At 43.7% G+C, this 23,520-nt stretch overlaps 1 protein-coding gene across 1 annotated transcript in view; it reads left to right on the top strand.

The window, feature by feature from the left end:
* The window catches only part of LOC147882214 (uncharacterized), a 74,553-nt gene that overhangs the window by 22,624 nt on the left and 28,409 nt on the right, over nucleotides 1-23,520 (top strand). Inside the window, exon 3 of the mRNA XM_087401826.1 lies at nucleotides 165-313. Within this exon, the coding sequence (XP_087257952.1) occupies nucleotides 165-313 (149 nt within the window). The remainder of the gene's footprint in view (nucleotides 1-164; nucleotides 314-23,520) is intronic.

The raw sequence follows: 23,520 nt of genomic DNA, 5'->3' as shown, positions 1-23,520 counted from the left end.
TTGTGGGACAAGCAGAAAATACTGTTAAATTAGCTTGTGGCAGTTCTAACCAGCTGCTTTGTCTGTTAGCTACCAGTCTGTTAACAAAGAGGTCTTGAAATTGAGATGTCTTCAGTAACAGAACCATGATTCAAATGATTGAATATTTGTTTTTGGAATTGCAGTTATTGTAGCCCCGGAGCACCTCGATGGATCGGCCAACATGGCTAGCTATACTGATCAAAATGGTAAAAGAAAGTGGCTGCAGAACAGCTTTGCTAGTATTCCTGTGGATCAAATCTCAATGCAGGATCGTGCCAAACAGCTCAGGCAGGTAACTTTGATACAATACCTTATTATTTAGAGTGTCGTTGCCATAAATACTCACATATTAAGCTGCCTGTGAATGCATGTTGCAGATATGATTGTGTTGTAGCGTTCTATAGTTGTTCTTTGAAAGTAATTGCTACAGATTTGATACTTACCTATTGTACTCATAAGAGACCAATGTCTTGTCACAATAGTTGTATTGTGCAATATGTCCAGCTCCAGACTAAAATAGACAGTTGTAGGCATTGGATGTAAAGTTAACCTGGCAAAGGATTTCTCTGAAATGCATTACAGGGTCATTGAATGTCTCAAATCTGGCCATTATAGGCTCAATGGTCCACACTAGTAGAGTTGTAGATAAACACTCAATCATCAGGTAACAAAGGTGTAGCAGTCAATCTTAAATTATTGTTCGTGCCAGGTCCTCGATCTTTCCTATAAATCCCTCTCTTCTGCTCTATAAATTCCTCTCTTCTGCTCTTTTGGTACATTGGACATGAAGATGTCAACTTTAAGGGACTTGAAATCTAAACCAAAAAACTCATCTTGGGCAGCCGCTCGTGTCGTATTCGTCTGGCTGCTCCTTCCCATCATCCTTTCAGCGATGCCATAGATTCAATCTGGTCTCCTAGTTTTTTTAACATTAACGCTCTAACTTCTTCTGGCCATGCATGCAGAGATGCATGCAGAGAGGTATTCTGGCCTTCAACCCTATGTGACCAAAAAAGGCCTCATCTGCAAAATGTCAAATACCTCCAGCCATCACCTAAGTCAACCCACACACTCTCCTAGATCCCCTGATCGTGCTCCAGTTGACTATATTAAGAATCCATGTGCGCTGCCCCACCACCTACCTGATGAGGGAGGATAGCCCTAAACAGGAAGACCTCACATTCTTTTGTAACAGTTCTATACTGTTGAGGGAATTGGGTTACTGCCAATGGATGAAAAGCTTTGAAGCTAAGATAAGGCATAAGTATAGGCTGTAGGCACAGGCTTTGTCCAGGTCGTCTGTAGTAGTGCAGAACAAAATAACAAAATATCGGAGACATTTTTTCTAAACTGGGATCACAGAACATGGAAATATGGCCCTGGACCCCAGGCTTCAATCTGCGGAAGCTGCGCAAACAATTTGCATATAACAAAGGTATACAAGCGATTTTGAACTATGGAACAGTTTGGAGGTGGTCATCAAGTCCAAGGATACGGACAAGGTGATTGCCCGTGTTCACTGGTGTCCTGTAGGATTAAGACACTGTCACAAAGATAGCTCAACCCTTAGGAGAGGTAAAGTTGCTATTGTTCTCTCCATGTGGCCTACAGCAAAAGTGTGCATGAACTTATACAAATTAATGTGCCAGGCAGAGTGGTAAAAATATGAAACTGTATTACGAAAACATCCCCAACTCGTGCTCCTCATGCATAAGTTTTACGCATACTAGCAAGAAATGCTCCCATAACTGGGAGGTCCAAGCGCTTGGTGCTCCTAGAGTCTGTTTCGGATGTTCTTCCGTGGCTTCAAAAAAGCCAAACATGTATATGAGCCTTTGAAAAGAGTCCAACAGTTTAGTGAGCCTTTGCAAAAGAGTCCCCAACAGCTTAGAGAGCCTGGTCATGCTCAGCCTGAGGTGTCTAAACATGACATCAAAATTCGTAGAGGCAAAATAAGTCACAAGAAGGGGGGGCGATTGTGAAGGAGCGTACACAAAATGGTGTCAGTCCTGCGAGAGGAGTGGCTGCCTTGCTTACCTTGAAGGATGACCCTACTGTAAACTTCCGGAACAAGAAAATTCCGCTCCATTCAGCTCTTGTGGACCTACAAGTACATGATATCCCTGCTTGCACTCCTGAGAATCTCAACAAAGGTTACGAGCAATTGCAAGATTTTCACGCGCGTCCTTCTATATAATAGCTATGTCTGGAGAAATATGAAGACTGGCAATTCATAGAAGGACGAGGAAAAGTAGAAAGGTAGTAAGCATGTCGTGGGAAGGGTAAAATCAAACAATCACATGCTCTTGAAGATTTCTAGACTCGCAATAGTGCAGATAAAGATATGCAAAAGAGTAGCGTTGTAAGCTAAGGAGTTGTATATATATATATATGTATGTATGTATATACATATATGTATACACACACACACACACTTTTAAAAAAAGTGGAAACTTTTGATTGATTATATTACAAGAGTAGCGACCTCAAAACGAGGTAGCCGAAATTACATCAGCTGAAAATCTCAGTGTATGCTAGATATACATCATGATCTATGCAGCGCGTCTGCAAGCAATCAAAGAAGGATTGCTGCAGAGAACGCTTAAAAAAGCCAAACAAGGAAAATATAGGATCACCAAAGACTTTATAGTTCGTGTCTGTCCATAAAGTCCAGAGTGCCCAATAGTGAACCCAAACAAAGAAAATATGAAACTCCGGTCTGGGTGGATGAAAACTAAAGAGCGAGAAAGACTTCCCAAAATGAACAGTCGGAAATCTCGCTCACAGACGCTGCCGAAGAAGCAACGAGCAGGAGCAATGTGTCTACTAGCCAATATCTGTCCAGATGGAAAAATTGCCCAGAAGCACGCTCCAGAAGAAAACCTATTGTCGAAGAGGAGTTTTGTAGGCCTAAAGCTGTTGTAATCTCTTTCTCCACCACTTGGTTGGGTGATGTATTTGCCAAATAGAATTGCCTTTCTCTGAAACCCAAGGTTGAGGCAAAAGGATTTTGTACAATGCAGGCACCGTAATTTGAGATAGCCTCAGAGGGGAGAAGAGGATCCTGGGGAAGTCAGAGTCCAATCCTCCAACGTGTCCTGAAGTTCCAAAGGAGGAATCGGAACAAAAGGCGAAAGCATATAAGCAATTTGTTGCCACAAAGCACGATAATGAGAGCCCAAGCAATACCGTGTAGCTGCGAGAGAAAAAGGTAGGACAGAGCCATCATCATGAATAACATCAGCAACAGAAGTGATGCCCTTAAAAGAAACAAAGTAGGAACGGTGAGATTCTTGTAAAGCCAGTGGAGATTGAAAAATTGTTGACCAGTGAATGCTTCCAGCTCACAAATAAATTTCCAGCAAAGAAACAAAGCAGGAACGGTGAGATTCCTATAAAGCCAGTGGAGATTGAAAAATTGTCGACCAGTGAATGCTTCCAGCTCACAATCCCAGCAAAGACTGTCAACCATTCCATTCCATATGAGAGAGGATATGCTTCCAATCAAGAAGCAAACTGGAGACCAAAGGGCAGCCAAGCAAAGTGCCATCGATGCGACTAAATAAGAAAATCCCAGTAATTGATTTGCTAGTGACCAAAGGCGGAAATACTGATATGTGTAACTAGAGATCTAATCATAAGAGCCCAAGGCTGATCACCTTGCAAAAATTGCAGCAACATTTTCTCCGGTGAGCAAGGATGTACACCTGGATATTCGTGATGTTCAAACCACCATGCATCTTGGGAGAACAAAGTTGATGCACTGAAAGCAGCTTGATACTTTTTCTGCCATGTTTGGAACGCCAAAAGATCTCCATAATGGCAGACATGAAAGAAGCAATATTTGCCTTGGTGAACAGGATCAAAGGCAAATAAAATTGAATATATGCCACAAGGATGCACTGCACTATTCGAAGCCAAACATGCAAAGACCACGTTGCCAATTTTCATTACTCTAGCTTTTTTCGAAGCTTGACCATTAACCAATTAGTTTGTTGACGACGAGTGAGACCCCACCCCAAAGGATAAGGGTAACCAAGATGACGAACAATCTAAGTGGGAGGAATGATATCCCCCGGCCACAAAAGACTATGCCAGTCTTTAGAATGCAATGGGAGCAGCTTAGACTTTTGAAAATTTACGTGAAGACCAGTTGCCAAACCGTAAACACACTTCCAAAAAAAAAAAGTAAAAGCTTTTATTGATTATATTACAAGAATAGTCACCTCAGAGAAGAGGTGCTAGAAAATACATCAACTGAAGATCTTAGTATAAGCCAAATATACATCTTGATCTATCTGGCGAGTCTGCAAGCAATCAAAGAAAGATTGCTGCAGAGAACGCTTAAAGAAAGCAAATAAAGAAAAATTGGGATCACTAAAGAAATACAATTGTGGTGTGTCCATAAAGTCCAAAGTGCCCAATAATGAGTCCAAACAAAGAAAAGATGAAACTCCAGTTGCTGTTGATGAAAACCAAAGAGCCAGAAAAATTTCCCAAAGAGAAGAGTCGGGAATCTCGCTCGTAGCCTCTGTTGAAGAGAATCCAGAAACTATTGAGAAAACGGGCTATGCTAGAATAAATGAGGCATAGTCTCTTGAGGAATGAGACACCGATGACATAAAGCAGGAGCAATGTGCCTACGGGCCAGCAACTATCCAGATGGAAAAATTCCTAGAAGCACTCGCTAGAAAAAAACCTGTTGCCGAAGTGGAACCTTGTATGCTCAAAGTTGCCACAGTCTTTTTCTCCACCACTTAACTACACACACACACACACACACACACACACACACACACACACTTTTTTTTAAAGTGAAAACTTTTGATTGATTATATTAGAAGAGTAGCAACCTCAAAACGAGGTACTAAAAAATACATCAACTGATAATCTCAGTGTATGCTAAATATACATCATGATCTATGCAGTGCGTCTGCAAGCAATCAAAGAAGGATTGCTGCAGAGAACGCTTAAAAAAACTAAACAAGGAAAATACGGGATCACCAAAGACTTTACAGTTTTTGTTTGTCCATAAAGTCAAGAGTGCCCAATAGCGCACCCAAACAAAGAAAAGATGAAACTTTGGTCTAGGTGGATGAAAACCAAAGAGCCAGAAAGACTTCCCAAAAAGACTAGTCGAGAATCTCACTCGCAGGCACTGCCGAAGAAGATCAATGAACTCATGAGAACATGGACAAAACCAGAATAAATGAGGCATAGTCTCTTGAGGACTCAAGCATCTGTGGCAACGAGCAAGAGCAATGTGTCTACGGGCCAACATCTGTCCAGATGGAAAAATGCCCAGAAGCACTCGCCAGAAGAAAACTTGTTGTCGAAGAGGAGTTTTGTAAGCCCAAAGTTGCTTTAATCTCTTTCTCCAGCACTTGGCTGTGCGATGCATTCACCAAATAGAATTGCCTTTCTCTGAAACCCAAGGTTGAGGCAAATGGATTTTATACAATGCAGGCATCGTAATCTGAGATAGCCTCAAAGGGCAAGAAGAGGACCTTGGTGAAGTCAAAGTCCAATGCTCCAACCTGTCCCGAAGTTCCAAAGGAGGAATCAGAACAAAAGGCGAAAGTATATAAGCAATTTGTTTCCACAAAGCACGATAATTAGAGCCCAAGCCATACTGTGTAGCTCTCAGAGAAAAAGGTAGCACAGAGCCATCATTCTGAATAACATCAGCAACATAAGTTATGTCCTTAAAAGAAAGAAAATAGGAACGACGAGGTTCCTGTACAGCCAGTGGAGACTGAAAAACTGTCGACCAGTGAATGCTTCCAGCTCACAAATAATTTCCCAGCAAAGACTGTCGACCATTCCATTCCAGATGAGAGAGGATGTGCTTCCAATCAAGAAGCAAATTGGAGACCAAAGGGCAGCCATGCAAAGTGCCATCGATGCGACCAAATAAGAAATCCTAGTAATTGATTTACTAGTGATTAAAGGCAGAAATACTGATATGTGTAACTAGAGATCTAATCATAAAAGCCCAAGGATCTGCCTTGGTGAACATGATCAAAGGCAAATAAAATTGAATATATGCCACAAGGATGGACTGTACTATCAGAAGTTGAACATGCGAAAGGCCAGGTTGCCAATTTTTAATAGTTTAGCTTTTTCCGAAGCTTGACCATCACCCAATCAGTTTGTTGACGACGAGTGAGATCCCACCCCAAAGGGTAACCAAGATGAGGAATAATCTGAGTGGGTGGAATGATTTCCCCGGGCCATAAAAGACTATGCTAGTCTTTAGAATGCAATGGGAGCAGCTTGGAATTTTGAAAATTTACATGAAGACGAGCTGCCAAACCATAAACAGAGAGACCCTGCATCAAAGCAGAAAGATCATTCTACGTATTCTTCGGGGTAAAGAAAGAATCATCAACATAGGCTTGAGCAACCATGCTGCGATTTGCATCTAATTCCAAACCATGAAGAGAGCCTGTAGCCACGAAATGATCAATATATTGCAGCATAGGATGGGTAGCAATGGCATACAATAAATCACTAAGGGGACATCCTTGATGGACCGAACAACGAAGAGTCGACTAATCGGAGAGATCCCCAGAAAGAATGCAAGATGCATTGTTGTCCTTGTAAAGCTAGTAAATAATGTGCTGCATTTTTGTTCCAAACCCCAAAGCTCTCATTGTTTGCGAGATGACTTCCCATTGAACTCCATCAAAGGTTTTTGCATATCCACCTGTAAGAGCAGAACATCGTGATGTGTGTACTTGGCATATTCAATCTCAATATAAGCATTGGCAATATTATCTGTGATATGCCTATGGGGAACAAAGCCATATTGCGAAGGATGCAGCCCATCATGCAAATAACCTTTAATACGATCAACAACCATTTTGGCTATGATCTTGTAAATAACTGGCATGAGCGTTATTGGTCTCCAATCAGTGAGCAAATCACATAACTGCTTTTTTGGAAGGAGCTTGACAAGTCCTTTTTTCCACGATATAGGCATTTGCTGATTTTTCCAGGCTGAATTAACCATTTGCAGCAAAGTCTGCTTGAGGATATCCCAAAAGGCAAGAAAAAATTCCACAGTGAGACCATCCCATCTGAGAGATTTCCATCTGCCACAGGAGTTAACAGCATCTGACAATTCTCTTTCAGTGAAAGGAATTTCCAATTCCAAAGCCTGAGCATCAGAGGATGGGATGGACATGCTGCAAAAGAAGCTAGCAGGCAGACACAACCTGAGGAGAAAGAATGTCCACATGCCCAAAACGAGATGAAAAGTGCTGCACACAAAAAGCAGCAAGCTCTGACGGAGATGAGGACCAAGAACCATGAGGCATCTGGATCCAACAAATATTGGCAGCTTGTCTTTTGTAATGCAAACTTTTAAAGAATTGCTTGGAAGAGCAACCTTTATCGAAAAAAGCCCTTTGCCTAGATTGGGTCTCCCATTTAGCAAGCTTTCTTTGATCATTCGATTAGAGAGAAAATTTAGCTTGATATAATAGCATGCTTTCTTCTGAAGACAAAGGCCGAAGATGACTGAGGTCTATCAAACTCTGGTAAGTGTATTTGGCATGCTTCACGGTCTCCTGTGTGGCCTGCATGTAAGATTTACCATAATCCCGAATAACAGCTTGCATGCTTGCAACAAAAGCCTGCCATGCATAAATGTGCATTTGATTAGAAAGAGGCTGAATGGCATCGGAAACCATGGCTTTAAAATCAGCATGGTCAAGGTAACCATTATTTATCAGCAAAAGGCGTTTGTAAGCCAATCTGTCATGTGGAAAGTCATGCAAAGAGAGCCTGAGCCAAAGAGGAGCATGATCAAAAAGCATGGTCTATCCAAAGCTGACAAGTGAAGGCATTAGAATGCTGCGGATCAACCCGATACCATCTGTCCAAGCGTGCCTGATATGAAGATTGAGCATTATGCTGAAAGGTATAGCCTAGAAGCATGGGCTGCAATTCCTTCTAGAGATCCACGAGAGACAACTGAAGCAAAAAATCAGACCATGTCTACTTTTTAGAAGCCATCATGTGAGCGGATCAACCCGATACCATCTGTCCAAGCGTGCCTGATATGAAGATTGAGCATTATGCTGAAAGGTATAGCCTAGAAGCATGGGCTGCAATTCCTTCTAGAGATCCACGAGAGACAACTGAAGCAAAAAATCAGACCATGTCTACTTTTTAGAAGCCATCATGTGAGTGTGGCTTGAGGTATTATCTCTTGATTGTGGGGCATTATTGAAATCACCACAGATAAAAGCATAATGCCGCCATGGATATTTATGCATGGCATCCCAAATTAAAGCTGGATTCCCAGAAGATTGAGAAGCTATACTAATGCAAATTCAAAGATGTTGCCTTGAGCAAGGCATTGTATGATCATCCATTGACCATGGTGATCATTGAAGGCCACAATAGGGTGAAGATCATGCTTAACCAAAAAGGCTACCCCAAAGAAAGAGTGCTCTCCAACATACCTGTCCTATATCTGTAAATATGCTTGATCATCTCAAATGTGTCACTTTGAATGTACAAGGCTTGTGTGATGGTCGAAAATGGAAACTGGTCTGGCTGTATATACGCCAATTGCAGCCTGATATAGTGGCTTTACAAGACATAATCAGCATATGTATGCTGGCAAATCTGGACATTTTGCTGGTTATGACATTTTCTATGTACAACATAAAAAATGCCTTCTATGTCTGCATTTCCACCTCAATAAAGCCACTATATCAGGCTGCAATTGGCATATATACAGCCAGACCAGTTTCCATTTTCGACCATCACACAAGCCTTGTACATTCAAAGTGACACATTTGAGATGATCAAGCATATTTACAGATATAGGACAGGTATGTACAACATCAAAAATTCCTTCTATATCTGCATTTCCACCTCAATATCTGGGCCTCGGCCCTGAGAGAAAAATTCAGCCTGAGGAGAAGACAATAAGGCAGCAACTTCCTCTTCTGGAAAGAGGGTACGATTGGTAGTCACCTCAGCCCAAGTCAAACCAATACTTGAATTTTTAGCCGGTGTTTTGCCCTGAGAGGAAGCACCATTCCAAGTCTGTGAGGGCAACGGTCTCCTAGGTGAGAAGACTTTTCTTGGGGTTTGCCAAGCATCATTCAAAGTTTTTTCCTTCGCCTGAGGATGAGAGGCTGAAGGCACAGAAGGAGGAACATCACCATTCGAAGCAACCGGTGCTTTCCCTTTATCTTGGACAGCAAAGAACTGTTTCACCCTCTTAGTCTTCATCAAAGAGGAGGTAGTAGAAGTCTTGCTTGGAGGCGGTGACAAATCAGCCTGCAATGGCATTTTGGGAATATGTGAAGGGCATTGCGAAGCTATATGTCCGAACTTCTTGCATTCAAAGCAAGCACCTGCAAAGAGACCCCATTTCAGCTTATAGAAGGCACTATCCATCAAAATATTATTCATTGTAAATAAGAGTCCGGGGTGGGATTATTTGTGTCCCACAAAATACAAAATCTATTTGAATTGCCATTAGGCCGTGGTGGACAAACCACTTTGCCAAGAGAGGCTGCAATTTTTGGCAAAAGAGAAGCCATACATTGAGGAAAATCCACAACTTCCACCCAGATAGGGCATATGTGTTGGATTAAGGCCTGATAATCTCTGGTAGGAGACTCGGGCAACACATGAACCATCTGTTGCCCATAAAAAAGAGGGGAGTGCTCAAACAAAATCTGCCTGTTCTCTTCATCTGCCATGGTCACTTCAAAAAAGCCCCTTGCTGCATAGTGAACTTTTTTGACATAGCAACCACCCAAGGTTCCTGTCAACCAGTTACCCACATCTGTAGCAGCAGGCTTGCAGATCGGGTAGTTGGTCCCGTCCAGTTTCCTAGACTCTCCGAAGTTAGGGATAGTGAATGAGAGAAAATTGGGGGAGGAGGAAGGGAGAGCAGGTGCTGAAGAGGTTGTAGCGGTTGACATCTCTGCTGTTATACCACACAGCAAAGTCAACCAAACTCAATCTTCAGTAGACCAGAACTCCGAACGCACTTGATTGAACGTGAGCCACCCTCCTTCTCGCAAGGGCACTGTCCTCGAGTCGTGGAAGTCGATTCCCAAGAGCTTCTGAATTAGTGTGGTCGTTCAGCAGTGTGAATGAGATAAAATTGGGGGAGGAGGAAGGGAGAGCAGGTGCTGAAGAGCTTGTAGCGGTCGACATCTCTGCTGTTATACCTTACGGCAAAGTCAACCAAACTCAATCTTCAGTAGACCAGAACTCCGAACGCACCTGATTGAACCTGAGCCACCCTCCTTCTCGCAAGGGCACTGTCCTCGAGTCGTGGAAGTCGATTCCAAGAGCTTCTGAATTAGTGTGGTCCTTCAGCAAGGTCCCTAACTGCCTTTAGGCTCCCACACCTGTGAGCCTCCTACTTGGGCTCTGATACCATGTTATAAATTACCCAACACAGGGTACGCACAACGGTGGTGTGGGGTGTGGAATCACAAACTTCTCAAACTTATGTGCAAGCCAGTAAATAGACAATGCTCAGAGACAAAAATAGAAGCAACACTTTATATTTCTCAGTCCACAAAGGAGGACAAGATACAATACTAAAAGGTTCTCCTACTAAATGTCAAGCACTTCTAGATCTCTGAGCCCACGTGCTCCACCTCGAGCATATGTAGACTCTTTGTCTAGATCCCTTCCACCTTGCTGTCTGGAAGCCAGCCTAGGTGGGCAGCGCTTTCTCAGCTTTGTATGCAGGCTATGATGTACCTCCTTCACCTCCAGAAGATAGGCCCAAGGTAGGTCTTACTGCTGCTCCAATCTGCTAACTTTTGGCTGCTCCAGGTGATGATTAATGAGGGTATGGAAGCCCTCCTTTTATAGGGCACAAGGCCCCCTTGAATGGACCAACCAGCCAGCCTCATCCTGGCCGTCCAGACTGGCTGACCAGTCTGCTTGCTGGCCGACCTGGTTGGCTGGTCCAACCAGCCCTAGCCCTAGCCAGGCCCTTTTGGGCTCCTGCTAGGCTGCCCTTTTGTTGCTGCTGGAGACCCTGTTGCAGGCTGCATACCTGCCCATGGACCCCCGCCAAGCAGCCGTACTGCAGCTGTACAGGTCCGTGCCATGTTCAGGACCTGCTGCAGGCACTAACCCTGTGCACAAGCTGCCCAAGCAGGTCGCCATGTACAGCCTCTGCCAGGCCCTTCCTTGGCACCTGGATTCCATAGCTTTGTGCTGCCCACATGACAGCTCATGTGCTGCCCATGTGGCAGCCCCATTCTCTCCAGGTCTACCTCCCCCATGCTCTCCTCATATGGGGGCTTACAGATGGGGAGATGACCATTCCAACAAGGCGCTCTCCATTGAACTAAGAATACCTATAGAAACAATGGTCCCAAAGCAATCTACTGAAATCTTCATAAAAACATAATGCAATCACATGCTCCGTAATTCAGTCTATTGATGCTTGCTATCTAAGCAAGCTAGGTACCACACCCATAAGTACCATGATCCTCCGTGCTTGTGTGTAACCATCTCATTATACTCCTAGTGAGGGCTTGCTCATCAAGCTCCATCTCTTTGTGTGCCCCGCCATTTCTGCAGGCATAGTTGGTTCCGTACTTGTATGGTTGGCTGAACTAGTACAATGTATATTTTCCTGCTTTTTTTGTTGTAGTAAAATTAGGGTCACGTATATGATTCAGCCCCAGGGGTTGATCCATACTCCAATCATACTTCAGTACCCGTATGTCATATGTGTATGGTAACGTTTGAAAAACACTATGTCTTTAGGTGGTACTGTAGTAGTCCTTTGATCCTACCTTGGGTTTGCATACTCTATCTCAATGGGACATGGCATCATCACTAAGAAGAGTTCCTCAATTACCACATTAAGAGATGCCGTCTTCCTCTTTTGTGTGGCTTGCTTGCTTCTTTCTGCAATCTTTAGCAAAGTGTCCAGGTGTGTCGCAATAGAAGCACTTTTTCTAGTTCTTCCTTTTCTTTTGTTTCCACCATTAGAAGTGGTTCTTCCTTTTCTTTTGTTTTCACCATTAGAATTGTCCCGTCGTCATTCCTAGCATGCTTCTTTTTTTGTGGCTTTCATTTGCCACGCTTGCTCATTGCTATGAGAGCCCTCTCGTTGCCATACTTATTATCCCTTTCGCCTTACAACTTCGTTTGAGCTTCCTCCTAAAGCAACAATGGATTTAGTCCCTCGAATTTGAGCGGCCTCCTTTGTTCTTCGGCAGTGAGAGTCATCACCAACCCTCAGCAGCTCCTTGGAAGCTTACTGACCAGCAAGAGCATGGCTAAATGGTTATTGTCCACCTTGTGACCAATTGCTCCGGGTTGATCCTTGAGTGTCTTTACCTTCATTAGGAAGTCGTGAGCTGACTCTCCGTCATCTATCTTCAAGTTGAATAGTTGACTTTAAAGCATGATGGTCCTTTTTGTGTTCTTTGTCTCAGAGAGATTGTGTAAGGTCTTGCATGTCTCTTGTGCTGTGTCCACTAGTTCGATGTGAGGTATCACCGAATCCGCAGTTGACACAATAATCAGGGAAGAGCAACTGTATGTCTCAAGTTCCACTTCTTCACTTTATTTGGGTCTACTAGAATTATTTATAGGTAGTTCCTGGTATGGCCTTGAAGGCTAGTTTGTGTAGCATAAAGGCAACCTAACAGTGGGTTCACCAGGCTAGGACGTTAGGGCTAGACCTAAAATGGTGTACCTTCACTTCCCTTGTACTTTTGTTGCACTCTTGTGCTACTGCAAACTTCTGCAACTCATTTTTGGCTCTCTAGCTCAATTTTTCCTACTCCATTTCTTCACAACAACCTAACAGTGGTATCAGAGCAGAGTTGAGGTCCGACCTTGACTATTCGAGCTTCTTCTGGAGCATTACAATGCCATACACACCAGAACATAATGGTGTTACAGAACGAAAGAATAGAAATTTGATAGAGATGGCATGGTGTATGATGAAAGGGGAGTCTTTGCCACATAGATTCTGGCTGGATGCTGTCATGGAAATTATGTCTTAAGTAGATCACCAACCAGGGCATTTAAGATATCACACCTTATGAGGCATGGACAGGTCATAAGCTGGTTGTCTCACACATGAGAGTGTTCGGATGCCTAGCATATGTAGATTTTACATCTTAGCTTCGACTTAAGCTTGAGAACAAGGCGGCCAAATGCATTTCAAAAAGCAAAGGGTACAGGTTATATCACCGTAGTACAAACAAAGTTATCATTAGCAGAGATGTTGTCTTTGTTGAAGACATTGTCATGCCTCCGTTGCTCAAAAACAGCCAAGTATTGTTGCTTCTATTACATTTTGATGAGCCCATTAAGACTTCAACTCAGCCTCAGGCATGTGCTCTATAGCCACATATTGTATCTGATTTACAGCCTGATATGCCTCCCCATTGATCGTGCCCCCTGTCATGAGAACGTGAAATTATGGGACTTTTGATTTGCGACTCCCGTGATTTGCGCGTGACTGCCTTGAGCCTCTAGGCGCGAGGGTCCGGCCATTGGGTGGGAACTTGGAGAATTAAAAGTCCTAGTGGGCCCTTGGAAATAGTGAATGTGCGCCCAATTACTAGGCAATTAATTCCTAGGGCCAAAGTGTGCAACATGGGGGCCAAAAGAGTGGTGCAATTAAAAATTGCTATTTTTAGCACAAGACTACAAAAAGGGCCCAGAGCTCTTATTTTGGGTTCAGTTGGCCAAATCAATTCGAGGAGGAGCCAGATCATCAGTTGTGAGCTGCCAGGGCCTGCTAGAGGAAATCGTCACCAGTCAGGGCTTGTGCCAGTGCATCTAGGGCCTACCAGAGGAAAATGCACCAGATTCAGAGCCTGTTGCAGATTGCGATTTCTGCTAGGGTGTCTGTTGCAAATTGCGATTCCATTTCCAGGTCTTCCAGCCTGTGCTAGGTGACTGTGTCCAGTTTTGGTGCTGTTTTTAGGTATTTCCAGGCTGCTACAGCGATCTGTTTTCAGGAGTTTCCAGGCTGTCTAGGCGGTCCCAGGGAAATTGTGATTTTGTTTCTAGGCTGTCCAGGCTGTGCCAGCTGATTTGGTAACTTTTCAGGCGTGGGTCGCTTCTAAGCTGCTTTTGGGGCTGTGCCAGAGCAGAATCAGCTTATCTCCGCAGGATCTAGGGTTTTCCAGCCAGGGTGACCTTTCTTTTGTGGATTCCGGGTAGAAGAAGGCTTGTCTTTGCCGTTTCCTGATTGGTTGCTGGCTAGTTATTGCGTTTGGGTTTCTTTCCTTGCGAAGAAGGGTTGATTTATGCTGTTGGGCAGTGGCCAGGGAGGCTCTAGATTGAGGCAACTCCCTGGGGAGTGTTTGGTTGTTTGATTGCACCTGAGTTCAGTTGTTGAGGGCTTTGTCTTTGCAGTTGTTTAACCGTGTTTCGCTGGTTGGGCACTTGGTTGTGCGATTGCAAGTGTGGCTCAGATAGTGGATGCTATTGGGGTCTCTTTTGCATACTTTGGTTGGCTGAGGATATAATATTGTCTAGTGATTGGATGCCGTTCATCGTTTGAAGTTGAGCAGGGAATTACAGGGTGGGCTAGACGAGGAGTTTGCGGGTGTTGGTTTGCCTGTGGTATAGCTTCCCAAAGACCTTTGTAATCAGCCGCTTGGCTTCAAATGCAAGGGACGCCAATGTTTGGGGCCAATCGGTGTCTTGTTTCTGAGTAGGAGCGCTCTAGCTCCCCTGTGATTTGTTCTGTGGTGCATATTTACTTGTCAATTTACTGTGTATGCTGTAATTAAGTGGGATCCTACCACCCTTTACGTTGTTGAGGCTGGTTTCACCCCCTCATATCATGCAGTGGTTGAAGAGAGGGCTGTCATAAGACAGCAGAAGACAGTCCCTAGATACCTTAATGGACAGCAAACAAGCTGAGCCTTTGTCAGGCCGCACGAGGGCCGCCTCTTGTCACATGCATTGTTGCTACAGCATGGAATGAGCCACTGTGTCACAAAGATTTTGAGAGTAAGGATTGGATGGATGCTTTGAAATCCAAGTTGGAATTCAATACATCAAAAGGGCACTTGTAAGTTGTGTGATTGGCCTTAAGGTAATTGTGTGATAGGCATTAAGTGGGTTTACAAACTCAATAGGAAGGCCGATGGCAACGTTGACCGTTATAAGGCCTGCCTTGTTGCAAAAGGCTATGCTCAGCAGTATGATATTGACTTTGAGGAAATTTTTGCACCCACGTAATGTATTACAACCACTGCGTGCATCATTGCCATAGCAACTTAGCATCATTGGCAAGCGCATCAGCTTGACGTGAAAACGGCGTTTCTTCATTGATATTGACAAGAGCAGGTCTCTATGTCTCTCAGCCTCCTGGTTTTGAAGTCAGAGGATCTGAAAGTAAGGTGTGCCAGTTGCACAAAGCACTATATGGTTGGAAGCAGTCACACCGGGCATGGTAGCTGATTCTTATTTTATATGTGGATGATCTGCTCTTGACTGGACCTTCTACACAGCATATTGCAGCCTTTAAGGCTGTTTGCAGGAGCCATTGGCTATGACAGATTTGGGCCAACTGCACTACTCTCTCGGAATCGGGTTGCCTCATGTTGAGGGGGGTACGTTTGACAGCTCTTACAGAGATTTCAGTTTGAGGACCGCAGACCAGTTTCTACACTTGTTAAGCCTGGTTTCTATTTTTCCATGGATGATGCTGTTGAGTCATTTGATGCCACTCTCTATCAGCAAGCTGTTGGATGCTTGATATATCTGTGTCACACATGGTGAGATCTTAGGTATGTTGTTTCCCAGTTGTGCACAATCATGCATTGTCCCAGTACAGAGCATTGGCAGGCTGTGAAGTGTGTCTTCCGATACTTGAAAGGCCCTCATGGTTTGGGCTCCCTCTGTGGCCACCATTCTTCACTTATCCTGCATGCTTTCATAGACCGTGACTGGGCTGGATGCTATGACACGAGAGTGCACAGTGGCAACTGGTTTATGCTTGGAGCTTCATGCATTTCTTGGTTCTGCAAAAAGCAGCCTACAATTGCTACGTCTAGCTGTGAAGCTGATTAGAGGGCATCTTTAATGGCCACGCTGCAATGCATGTGTTTATGGAAACTACTTGCAGATCTTGATGTTGGTCAAATATCTCCTACCACTATCGATTGTGATAGTGTGAATGCTTTGGCCATTGCACGGAACCCAGTGTTTCATGCACACACGAAGCGCGTTGAGGTTCATGATCGCTATGCTAGATACAGACTGTCAGTAGGGGATGTTTCTTGTCTTATGTTCTTACCCAAGACAATTCACCAAGGTGCTTCGACAACCAGAGTTTGAAGCTTTTCGGCAAGCTTACACTTGATTCCATTTGTTACATGATTCTGCCTCCCTGTATTCCTTAGGTTGCTATATCCTCTTGGAGGAACATATATAGCATTAGTTCCAAGTATCTCTAAGATGTTTCTAGAGTACTTCACCCACACCATGGAGGGGCGTTTGATAGGTTTTAGCCCTTGGTATGGCCTGGACTAGTTTGTGTGCTAGTGTGCACATTGTTCACCATTCGTTCATTAGCATAAAGTCAACATTATACATTAAAAAATTTGTTGACCGAGTTAGGGCTTTAGGGTTAGACGTAAAATTCATGTACCATCAATTCACTTGTACGTCTCTTGCACTCTTGCACTGCTGCAATAACTTGTACAGCTCGGTTTTGGTTCTCTAGCTCAATTTTCCTGATCCATTGCTTCCGAGCAACCTAACAATTATGATCTTCCCTGAGGTGTCATCAATGGGTTTCGGCTCTGTGCCTTCCGTCATCTGCTAGATTTCTTGGCCACTAGATGGCTATGAACCTTCACTTTCCAGATCGGATAGTTGGTTCGGTCGAGCTTCCCAGATTCTCTGAAGTTTGGGGGTTGATCCCATGGTTTGGTGTGGATGACCTGAAGTCTGCTGACCTATTTTGCGCTAACTGCAAGCCTCACAAGCACCTCTGAATGTGAGATCTGATACCTTGCTAGAATAGTGGAGGTAGGTTGCTTGCTTAAGGTTAGAACTACTCCGCAGCGGAAAATTCCCCCGAGATCACAAGATAGTAATGTGGAGCACCGTGCTACTCAGATCTGAAATAGTATTCCGATGTGTAGCCAAAATCTAATAGATATATAGATGAATCTCAAGTACAAAATACTTGCCTACAAATGTACCAACACCTCTAGAAACAATCCTTGAGGCAAGGTACCAAAACAAGGCTCTGTTTTGCTGCACCCTCTAAAGGAAACTTCTCCTCTCTGCGATGTGCCTCTGTGATAGACTTCAGTAGCTGCTGAAGGCTGAGCACTCCTGCAAAGATATGCTCCAATGATGTATTGCAGACAAAGCTCCCTTTGCAAGTTTGCTGCACCTTTATGCTCTCCAACAGTGATTAGGTATGCACCTTGCAAGAATACTCTGTATGTCGTGCTCCCAATGCTCTTCACTCATGCGAGGTGATCCGCCTGCTGAGTAGACTCCTAGTATGCAGCCCAATCCAAGCTCTCTGGAACATCTTTGGCCCCCTTCCTGGGGCCCTTTATAAATGACAGTATGCCCTCCAAAGTAGGGAGTCTGGCCCTGTGGCCAACCAGATCAGCCGACATGTCCAAGTGCATCCCCCTGGAAACAGACTGACCACAGACTGGTCTTTGCTGACCAGTCTGTTACTGCTGTCTGTAGCCCTTTTCCAGGCCTCTTTGCTGGGCCTCGACCTGCTGTCCGTCAGCCTCTTGCTCTGATGTGTACCCGCTATAAGTCTGCTGCTTGCTCCAGCCCTGACCTGTACATGCTGTTCTCCACTGGCTGTCCTCAGCACCCATTCTTTCCTGCTGCTTCTGTGCAATATTGTGCTCCCTACTTGGGCTTATGGCTGGGCTCTTTGCAGCCCACAGCCAACCCATGTAGGCATTCCTTGGTTGCCCTTTAGGCAGCCCCAAATGAACCATAACAAGGAATATGGTCTGCTGCCCATGTGGCAGCCATGTTGCTGCTCACATGGCACCCTGAGCCCTTGTTCATCTACCCACATGTATGCGGAGGTGTCACCCCCCTGAGCTTTCGTCATCTGGGGGCTCACAGGTGGGGCATTGACATGTATCTTCTGCATCATAAGTACTCAGCCTGGATACCGATGGAGTAGAGATGGGCTTGTAATCATGAAAACCAATTCTGTATGTACTTCTGAAGTGACACTATGCCTGTTAGCGGTGTCTCCAAAAGATTGAAAAACACCTACACACATCCACTCCTGGCAATGGGAATGCCAGGGTCGGACTTAAATCTGACTAATGTAGGAAAAGAAAGAGACAGTACAAAGCATACAAATAGCCGAGACAATCGTTTGTAGAGTGAAAATATTGTATATAGTTTGTATTACAGCAGATAGCAACAACTCAACTCCATGCAGGAGGTGATGACCAGCTTATAACAACATCCGATGGTATTCCGACCTCAGTTGGATAACAGTCAGAAAAGAGACATAGTCCCATAAATGATGTGGTGGATAAGGCCACTACTACATGCTGGTAGGGACAGTTATAACTGTCCCTACAGTTACAAAAGTATCCACTACTTGCTATTGTAACCCCCCCTTACTAGAGGTCTACTAACCCTCCTTGGTTGAGGTCCACGCGGGTGGAGTCATCCTCAACACCTGGCACACCTGGTGGTAAAACCTTTTTGCAAAAAAAGTGGAGGACTTGAACCCTTCACTGGAAGTAAACCATCAGCTGAACTTTGATGGTGTGGGTGGAGTGGCATATAGATTGTGTTGGTTTTGGTGGAGAGTCAGGGCGCTATCAGAGTCTCGTTTGAATGTCGGAGCTGGGTCAGATGCTGAATCAGTGGTCGGATTGGATGCGCAGTCTTTTCTCTTGCCTGAAGTGGATTGGAATCGAACGTCTCAGTCGGATCGGAATCGGATTGTGTTGTCAGAGCAAACTCAGAAAGACTCGTCAGATCGGAGTCGGAGTCGGGTCGGACGGTAGGATTCATGTCGCACGTGTCGGGCGGATCGGAGTCGGAGTCGGAGTCGTTTGTCCACTCGCGCGCATCTTGGGTTGGAGTCGGAGTCGGACACGGACACATTGGTTCTCGGAGTTCTAGGTTGTGGGCGTCATAGCAGTTGGATTGGAGTCGGACCCTTCATGGTGGGACTGGCATCGAATCGTCGTTGGGTCCAAGCTTCGACTGTGGCCACGTTTGCTAACTCCCGTGTACCTTTACCACTTATGTGATTGGGTCTGTATGGTTTAGAGCATAACTGAGTTTTGTTGGAGATGAGATAGACTCGTCGGATTGGAGTTGGAGTCGGGTCGTACGGTAGGATTCATGTCGCATGTGTCGGGCGGATCGGAGTCGGAGTTGTTTGTCCACTTGCGCGTGCGTGTCGGATTGGAGTCGGAGTCGGACACACTGGTCGGACTTGGATCGTACTCGTAGTTCTTAGTCGTGGGCGTCATAGTAGTTGGATTGGAGTCGGACCCTTTGTAGTGGGACTGGCGTCGGATCGCCGTGGGGTCCAAGCTTCCACTGTGGCCGCGTCTGCTAACTTCCGTGTACCTTTACCACTTATGTGATTGGATCTGTATGGTTTAGAGCATAACTGAGTTTTGTTGGAGATGAGACAACTCGTTTCTTTTGCGTTTGTCGAATTGGCGTCGGACTTCTATTGGAGTCTGTTGTACACAAATCCTTCAACTTAAATAGCTGAAACACAAACATCATCTTCATTAATGTCAATAGAGAGCTGCAGAGAGATTGTATTTATCTTTGCTTGAGTGGGATCAGGCCCAAAATAAGGTTTTAGCTTGAAATCATTCACTGGTCTGTCAAATGCATTGCCATGAAGGTCAGCCAATTGGAAGGTGCCTTGATCAAAAGCTTCAAGTACCTTGAATGGGCCATCATATCTCAGCTTAAACTTCCTTGGCATTTTTTCCAACTTTGTGTTGAACATCAACACTAAATCACCCTTTTTGAACAACTTAAACTTTATATTTCTATTAATCCATGCTGCCCTCCTTTTTTGAATAATATTAGCAATATGTGAGCTTGTGCGCCTATCCTCATCCAATTGCAGAAGTTGTTCTAATCTGGTATTGATGGAATCTTCTGGGGATAGTCTATTATCTATTGCTACTCTTAAGTTACCTGCAAGAAATTCTATAGGCACTACTGCCTCACAGCCATACACCAATCTGAAAGGTGTTAATCCAATTGGAACCTTGTGTGCTGTTCTAAGTGCCCATGGCACTAAATCCAAGTGTTAATCCCAATCCTCTGGGTGATCAGCTACTGTTCTTCTATACACTTTTTTCAGCAGTTTGTTGGAGCTCCCAGCCTACCCATTGGCTTGTGGGTAATAGGTTGTAGACTTTTTATGCAACATCATGTGCATTTTAGACATCTTCCTAATTGTTTTGTTGATGAAATGGGTCCCTTTGTCAGACACTATTTCAATAGGAACACCAAATCTAGTGACAAAGTTGTGATAAAGGAAATGTGCCACAGTCCTTGCTTTGCATGTTTTGAGTGCTATAGCTTCAACTAATTTTGTACAATAGTTAGTGGCACCCAAAATGTATTGATTACCTGAAAACTTTGGTGGAGGTTTGATGGGTCGAGTAAAATCTAGTCCCCATTTTTGGAAAGATCCCAATGGGAGAATTGGTTGACGTGGCATCCTATCACTGTCAAGTGGCTTATCATTTCTCTGACATGGCAAACATGCTTTGGCCCAATTATGAGGATCTTTTAAAACTGTAGGCCACCACTAACCAGCTTGCAAAATCTTTTTACTTGTAATATCTCCAGAGAAGTGTCCTCCTACTGGTCCTCCATGGGCTTCAGCTAGGACAGCCTGCTACTCATGATCTTGCACACATCTTCTGAACACCTGGTCAATTTCTCTTCTATACAAAACACTAGCAATTACTAGGAAAGGTCTGCTCTATAAAACGAGTTTCTTTCTCTGATCCCTAGTTAATGTTTCAGGGATCAAACCATCAGCAAGAAAGAACAGCATTTTATCGTATCAATTTGGTGGTTCTTTAATTCTTTCCATAAAAATGCTTGCATCAGGAAGTTCATCTGTTATACTTGCTGGAGCTTTCCCTGATTACAGCTTGCTTAAGTAATCAGCAATGGCATGTTGCTTTCCAGGCCTATGCACAATGCTATAGTTAAACTCTTGCAACAAGAGCATCCATCTTGCCAATCTTTCTGTTAATTTCTGTTTATTCACCAAGTAAATGAGAGCTTGATGGTCTACATGAAAATTCACTTTGTTGCCCAATAAATAATGCCTAAATTTGAGCAATGCATAGATCACTCCAAGTGCTTTCTCTGTGATTGCATAGTTCTTTTCATGCTTTGTTAAGATTCTGTTGGCATAGTAATCTGGTCTGAACCACTTAGGTGTTTTTTGCTGCATAAGCACTGCACCCAGTGTTGCACCAGAAGCATCAACAAAAACCTCAAATGAAAGAGTCCAGTCAGGGGATTGTAGTACAAGTGCTACCATCAACATTTTCTTCAGGATATTAAAAGCATATTGTTGTGGATCACCTCAGATGTATGGCTCAGTTTTCCTTGTGAGTTTTGTGAGTGGATAGCATATATCAGCAAGGTATCTAAGAAATCTGCAGTGCCATTTAATCTGGCCTATAAATCTCTGAAGTTGCTTTATGTTTTTGGGTGGTTTGGCATGTTGTATGGTTGACACTTTGTTGGATCTATCTCCATTCCCTCCTGTGAGATAATATGCCCTAGGAGAATTCCTCTACTCATAGCAAATGCACATTTGGCTGGGTTTAAGCTGAGACCAGCCACTCTACACTTTGCAAAACATAAATCCAAGTGTTGCAGATGTTCCATTCTTTTCCCAAATACTGAAAGACTTTCATAAGAGATGTAAGATACTCAGCAAACACCTCTTGGATGTACTTTTGAAATGTTGGCGGAGCATTTCTAAGACCAAAGGTCATGACATTAGAAGCAAATACTTCCCACTCAATGACAAATGCTGTTTTGTCCTTATCTTCAGGTGCCATTCTTATCTGGTTGTAGCCACAGAAACCATCAAGAAAACTATGTATAGGTTTCATGATCTGCTACAGCATCTAGCAAAGAGTCACAAAATGGTAGAGGGAAAGGGTCAGTAATGGTAGCAGCATTCAGCTTTCTGTAGTCCACACATATTTTGAGCTTTCTATTCTTTTTGGACACAATGACAATAGGTGAAAGCCATGCAACATGGGTGAGAGGATATCTAAAATGAACTCTCAACAACTTAGCAATCTCTTCTTTGACTTGCTTTGCATAGTTGGGATTCATTTTGTATCTCCTTGCACCACTGGGACAACATCTAGCAATCTTAGGGTCTACTCCCTTCATATCAGTATAATGCCAAGCAAATATGTCTTTATACTTTGTCAATAAGTCCTTTAGTGCCATTTTGATAGGTGGAGGAAGACCTGTACTTACCAAAACTGTCATAGGGTTGGCAGGGTCTCCAAGGTTCATCTCTTCCAAGTCATCTTGTTGGACTTTGGCACTCTTTTGCATATGCTCCTCAAATTGAGTTTCAGCTCTAGGATGGCTTGTGCAGTTAATTTTTGACTATTCTCTTGTAGGGCGTCATTTGTCTCTGCATGATTGTCATTTGTCATTTTGTGGTTGGTAGAATTTGCCTCTGATTGCTTTCTGATAATGTTCTATTCTGCAGTGGCCGGCTGTAGGTTAGGCTGTTGTATTTGTTGATTCGAGCATGTATACTGATCGATGATTTTGATTACATCAATTTCAAATATGGAAAAAATAGTAGGATTTCTCCTAAGGAAAATCTCCTCCTTATCTTCCTCAAATTCTGCTATCATGTTGATGCCCTTTGCTTGTAGTGGATGAATTTGTCTTAGGAAACTTCTCTTTGAAGAGAGATTGATCTTAAACTTCTTTTTGCCTTTCCTGATGGTTATTCTGTCTGATCCCCAGTCTTGTTTCACTTTGGGAGCTCTCAGCCATGGCCTACCCAATAACATGAAATAGGCACAAACTCTTTCCTCCATTCTGAGTACCACAAATATGACTGTAAAGGATAGTCCCATTATGCTAATTTCCTGTCCTCTTAGTATGCCAAGAGGTTGTATTCTTCTTTGATCAGCCATTCTGACCTGAAATGGGGCTGGTGCAAGTTCATTGCAACAAAATTTCTTAAATAGATCCTCAGAGAGGATGTTCACCCCTGATTCTCCATCTACTAATACTTCTGGTATCCTTTGCCTTTTATAATCCACATCTGTGAGTGGGACTTGGTAATCCACATCTTCAATGGTGGATGTGTAAATGTCTGATGTTTCATCTTCATCTTCACTCTATGGATGATCTTTTGTTTGAGAAATGTCCCTAGAATGCAAACTCTGACATAATTGGTTCTTGAATGCTAGAACAAGATTTAGAAGTTTATCCAAT

This window comes from Dipteris shenzhenensis, chromosome 30 (assembly GCF_047967505.1).
Source record: "Dipteris shenzhenensis isolate YYH24624 ecotype China chromosome 30, Dip_SZ_1.0, whole genome shotgun sequence".
Classification (NCBI taxonomy): Eukaryota; Viridiplantae; Streptophyta; class Polypodiopsida; order Gleicheniales; family Dipteridaceae; genus Dipteris; species Dipteris shenzhenensis.
Note: the sequence above shows the minus strand (reverse complement) of the source record. Positions and strands in the feature narration are given on the sequence as shown.